A 6,000-nucleotide genomic window follows, 5' to 3' on the forward strand; every position below is an offset into this window, starting at 1 on the left:
GGAGGCTTTGCGTCATGCATAAAAAACACCACATCGTTCTGCGTAGTATGAAGAGAAATCTATAAATATAGGCTGCACAATATTTCTTTGCCTAGTTGATGTTTGACTGCGAATGAAACAAGAAGCTCGTCCAGTGAGCTGATGACTGGATTGTATATGCGTTCACTTGCTGGATTGTCGCTTTTGCATTATTTGTTGGTGAAACTTCCTGCTGTCTGCACAACACCGCTTCGTGTTCGCTTGAATATCTTATATATCATCTAGCTATTGAAGAACCGAATCAGCATGGTTATCGGTTCTTTTGAAACATCCCATGTATTTAGTAAATTGTTGGTCGATTTTGCCATTAAAATGCCTGACACTTCGCTTCCCGAGGCTGGGTGTCAAATTAAAACATGCAAAACTAATCGCGTAACATTTTTCTGCCATAATTTTGAACGCTCATACCTCAGTTATTTGTTGATGGATTTATATAATTCAACAACCAATCGATTCGGAAACATTTAACTTAAACTTATGAGAAAACGTCATTTGAATATTTCAATTGCATTCCAATGAAAAATTTATTTGAATTGAGTATTTTATTTTGGTTCTCTGGTAACTATCAGGCTAATTGAGTATTATCGGCAATAGATCTAATTCGGATCTAATTTACAGCGCTTGTTCCTCGATGATTTGTTAATGGAATTTCCTCATTTAAATGATTCCAAAGCTTCAATATTGTAAGCTTAAAAATGTTTTAATTTGTCAACGGATCGGTTTGCATACTTAAATCTCCATTCCCATACGATCAAAACGGTGGCGCGAAAATGGATTCAGTATAAAGTTGTGTTATTATGATAATCATAGAAACTTCTTCTTCATTATATGTGACTGAACAAGTTGTTGTCCCACCAGGTATTAAACGCTTCAAAAGATTCAAAATTAAATTCTGAAACTTATTTAAAAGCGGTCTCCTTGGTTTAGTAGTATAAATGAGTTCCACAGGCTCACATATACAGTACAATTAGATACAATATCATATAGTATCAAAGATAAACTAAAGGTAAGTTTACTTGCGATTTTACATGTATCGTTTGAATAGCAACCCTCGTAGAATTTGGTTAACCGCCAGTTTCAGTTCAATTATTATTTGCTTCAAAACACGCGTTGTAACTATGACAATGTTCATTCATGTGTTAATAACATCAAGTTACAATATGAACAAAATTTCTGAATTTTGTTGCGTATCCATTTCGTATATTCCTAATATGCCAAAGCGAAAATCAATGTAAGTAACTAAATATTTTATACGGACTGTTTCACATTTTTCTTCCTCGTATTGTTGCCATATTATTTACCGACACTTTCCGAAGATTATCGACGATTTTGAAGAAGGATTAATAAAATTACACTATTACTGAGCTTACTGGTACAACATTTTTCGTTAAAATAAATAAAATCTTCTCTTGGATCGATTAACTGTTTATAAAATTAATAAGTTTGTATGTTTCTCGAAGATTATTGTCATAAAATAAAACAGTTTAATTTGTTCAGGATTAAATCTTTAGGTTGTTTGTATCTAAAATTGAGCTTTCAAGTAACTTTGAATTCTAGTTAAAGGACGTTATTTGAAATCTTAACAATGTAAAAAATTGTGGAAAGGGATCAAAATTGAATATAATTAATTATCAAGAAAAAATCTAATTGTCAATTTTATCATTCGCCAACAATCTAAGCGCTTAAACTAGAGCAAGTTTGTAATTATTCAATTGAAAAAGTTTTTAGTTTAGTGTATCATCATCTCTTTATTTTTGTATATATTATGAAGACCTTAGAAACGTTCCATTTTTAATGTTATTGTGCTCGGTCGTGTCTTGAATACAACCCTCTAATTTTTATCGTTTATTTATACCCGGCTTTAACCTAATTTTGGTCGTTCGCCGCGGTGAAAACACTTTCATATTCAGAAACGTCATCTTGGAACATGTTTTCCCTAAATAACACAATATAATGGTCAGTCATGCACAACCCTGCTCGCATTTTGCGTCATTTTTCGACATTCAGTTGCTATCGATTCAACTTTCCATCAAAGTAGCCATGAAATCATAATAAACAAAACTGTTTTTATTTCGCATTAAAAGATAGTTTTTTGACAATTGTTGCTTTAAAATATTTGTTTTACGAATGGTAAACGTTGTCAATGGCAATTAACATAATTAAGAGCTGAGGCCAGTGTGTTTTAGGGCGTTTTAAAGGGCTATTTTCAAGCTTCAAATCTGATTTTCTCAGAAACGGTGACGAATATCAAAAAACCCAACTGACAATCTCCTAAAAAATTAGTTTAGATTATTCTGTGAAAATTTCAGAATGATTGTTTGACTTAAGCGGCCGGGAAAGTCTTTTTTCTGAAGGAAGAATTGCATAACTGAGAACGGCAACTTTCAACTTGTGCATGGAATATCTCGCCTTCAAAAGCATGGATCATAAATCTATCCTGACAATGTCTAGGTAATTTAATTTAGATGCGATTAGTGCATAAAAACATATATATTGTCGCGATGAAAATTAAGTGTAAGTTATTTTTGTGGAGGTAAGTCGATGTTTATGTCGGCGTCATTTTAGTTCCCTGGTAACGTAACGAAACATGAGAGAGAAATAAAATCGGTTCAAAAATGGCAGCCTTCTTGGATTTTATGTGATGTAGTCAAACTTGTAACCGAAAATATCGAAACTTTCTGGCCACCCGGCCACACCGAGAGTCATTTTGCACATTTGCGAGAGAGCACGGAGAGAAATGTAATACGCACAGCGGGCCACGTGGTTTTACGAGACCTACTGGCCTCAGCCCTTAATGGTAAACGTTGGCAATGGCAATTAACATAATTAAATATCTGTGCGGAAGCATATTGTTAAGTTGGTCAAATGTTCTATTCGAAGTGCTCGTCTCTACTCATTTGACGGTTTTTTTCCTAAAAGTACTGAGTTCGGTTCTGTAAACAAAATCATTCCTAGGTAAACCAATCATTCCTAGGTAAACCAATTTTAGCTGAAGGCCAAACAAACAAATTTTGGTCTCGTCGGTCTTGGGGTTTCGGTTCCAAAAGCATCAGAGGTAGTGTTGCATAAATTTCTTATATAGTCGTTGATGGGAAAAGCCTCATTACATCACTTGGGTGGAAATAAACTTTTCAAACATCAAACCTTTGACCAGACGTACTTTATTTTTGCTAACTACGGCCTAACGAACTTCCACCCGATGACACATCATGAAATAGAAGAAATAATTCCAGTTGAGTTCAAGAATTCCATAGTCAAGTGCAACCAGAAATAACTAGCCAGCACTCGAGTGTAACAAATTTTGATCTTGTAGGGTACCACCCCCATTCATTCTGTTCATGGTTTGTCAAACCAATGTGTTGTGGTTTTTCCACTTACAAGTACAGTTCCACAATTGCTTGCCAAGATCAACATGTCGTATCTAAACTTTTTCACTTCTTAATACAAATTTTGATACGAAACCAGACTTATTAAAGAACTGGCTATTAAAACAGCTTTTTGTTATAAACTTGATACGGCTTGATGATCGGAAATAGTTAAATAGGCGCAATCACCCTAATTCGTTTGCCGATTTCATTGCAGAGCTGCTAATCGGTATACTATTGAATAGCAGCATGGTTTCCGAACTTGAATGGAAGGTTTTATAAATAGTTCCATCCGCCGACGATCATCTGTTTGATGTTCGTTGTTTCCTCCGTGGCACTGTGCGTATTTGTGCTACCGAAATCTCCAACGTCAGAAAGGTCTTATTTTCCCTTTCCATTAGCGAAGGAAGATTTGTGTACTGCTTGGAATTTCGCCAAAGTCGAGCGGCTTCGTTGATTGTTTAGTTACGTAAATCCACACATAAAAACTGATAATGCATGCAGCAGTCTAGCATAAATATAGAATTTCTTAGTCGTCTTCGAGTTTTGGAATGGCTTACTAAGCTCTTCTACACCTCCCATGAATTATGAAATAAAATGTCAAATCCCTCTAGACGATCAGATGCTGAAAACCATCAAACTGACAGCTGCAATTCCGTGCCCAAAGGTGAGAGTCGTTCGTTCAAACTGTCAGATTAACGTCTAGCTATCGACTGGGACACCACCTGTTCCGGTTATATCATGCATGAATGAATTTCACCTACTTTTCACTTCCATTATAAAAAAACACAACAAATCACCCGCTATAGGACTCACCTGTTCGTTGAACGACACACGTTTCTGTCTGTACGGTAGCTCGAACGTTTTGTTCCTGGGAATCCTCCAAAATGCCGGTCGTTCATAGTGACGCTGCTTGTATTCCATCTTTCCTATCAGTGGTCGGTGGTCCTGATCTTTGATACTGAACGTACAGGAAGCTAGCCGCAATCGAAACTATCGACTGAACTTGAACTTTAACTCGTTGTAGGTGCAGAAAATGATTTCGTTACGAAATCTGCCTCCGTTCACTTGATCCACCACTTTCGAAATGTACAATGACACTATCCCTATATGCTTAATGTTCTCCCCACGATCACTGGCAAAGCGCGAATTTTTCCTCCGCCGTGCACTGCGCGGGAGTCGGTCGTGAAAATTCTGGCGCGTTTTTCACGGTTGTAAAGAAATATTGTTTAAAATAAATCCGAGTCCGGTTAACGACGACGGCGAACCCAAACCAAAACACAACACACCGAACGGAACGAAACGGGAACGGGTTGCTTCGACTGATCGCGTCGGTATTCACTGACTGTTCAGAAGATTTTCATTCACATTCCGCTGCCACCGTCCCCGGGTTTCTTACTGCCATCGGATTGACAGATGATGGGACTATTTTCCCTTTCACGCCGTCGTAGTCTGTGGGATATGACCACCCTCGCGGGATGTCTGCTAGGTGCATGGTACATCCCTAGTGTAGTATGGAAATCGTGTTAGAAAATCTCCACGAAATTTTGTGTCGCCGAAATGCTACGCGATTTTCTTCAATTTTATTGTTCGTTTTGCTAATTGTTGGAATGCAGGTTTTGCAACTCATACAGTTTTCGTTTTCAGATATTTCACCAGTATAGGTTAGGAAAAATGCGATGGTTGCACTAAAATTCGAGCAAGTACCGGCTATACGGTACTCCACTGGCGTAACGTAGCGCGATAAAATTAAATTAAATCGGACAAAAAGCACAATTCCCAAGTAACAATTTTAATATTAATAAATACTTGTAGCTGTCTTCAATGCTATATAATAAATCTTGCAATAAAACTTTAAACTCCACGAAAACCTACTGAAAACCTCTATAAGAGCATGTTCCTGCAAAGTGGACCATTCTTCATAAGGTTTATAAATCAAAATGAAGAATCTGCATAAACCTGCTTTAAAACTCCAAATTCAAGAAAATTTTGAAACCAGCTTTACGATCAACATTAAACCTTTTCCGAACGTAAAAACTTCATGCGCTTTAATTTTTATCGTGAATGTAAGGATAAAAATAAGAATTATAACTAATCGCCTTGAAATAATAGCGGTTTTTGCGAAAGTCTCCATGATTTATGAAAATTATTTTTTGTGATTCATCGTCATTTTTGTATAAAACTATTCTGTGGCGATAAAACTTGTGCATACGATCTGAAAATGAATCATGAAAGTCCAACATATTTCCTCGTTTTTGCATTTCGAAGTTTATTTGATGTCAATAAAGGCTACGCAAAGAACATCATAATGGCGGCCATGAAATTTCTTTTAATGCAAATTACACTTAACCTAAGAAGCAATAAATCAAATAGCCTACAACTAATGTGTCATAAATGTACTTTAGAACCCTCAAATTTACTCTGAGTGAAATTGTCATAGAATGAACACGCACATACACAAAACTAGATTTATGAAAGAATTTAACTGACAATAATGTTTTAAAGAAAATGTTTGAAAGCAATATTAAGAGTGTTTGCATGGTTTTATTCTAGTGCAAATTGTTTTATTTTAATTTTATTTTTAATGCAGGTAAAG

The 6,000-nt window shown here is 36.0% G+C and overlaps 1 protein-coding gene across 1 annotated transcript in view; it reads right to left on the reverse strand.

The window, feature by feature from the left end:
- Positions 1 to 4,496, reverse strand: part of LOC131439191 (PDZ and LIM domain protein 3) — a 124,547-nt gene extending 120,051 nt beyond the window's left edge. The window contains exon 1 of the mRNA XM_058609920.1: positions 4,221 to 4,496. Coding sequence (XP_058465903.1) covers positions 4,221 to 4,328 — 108 coding nt within the window. The 5' untranslated portion in view covers positions 4,329 to 4,496. The remainder of the gene's footprint in view (positions 1 to 4,220) is intronic.
- Between the last annotated feature and the right edge of the window lie 1,504 nt (positions 4,497 to 6,000).

This window comes from Malaya genurostris, chromosome 3 (assembly GCF_030247185.1).
Source record: "Malaya genurostris strain Urasoe2022 chromosome 3, Malgen_1.1, whole genome shotgun sequence".
Classification (NCBI taxonomy): Eukaryota; Metazoa; Arthropoda; class Insecta; order Diptera; family Culicidae; genus Malaya; species Malaya genurostris.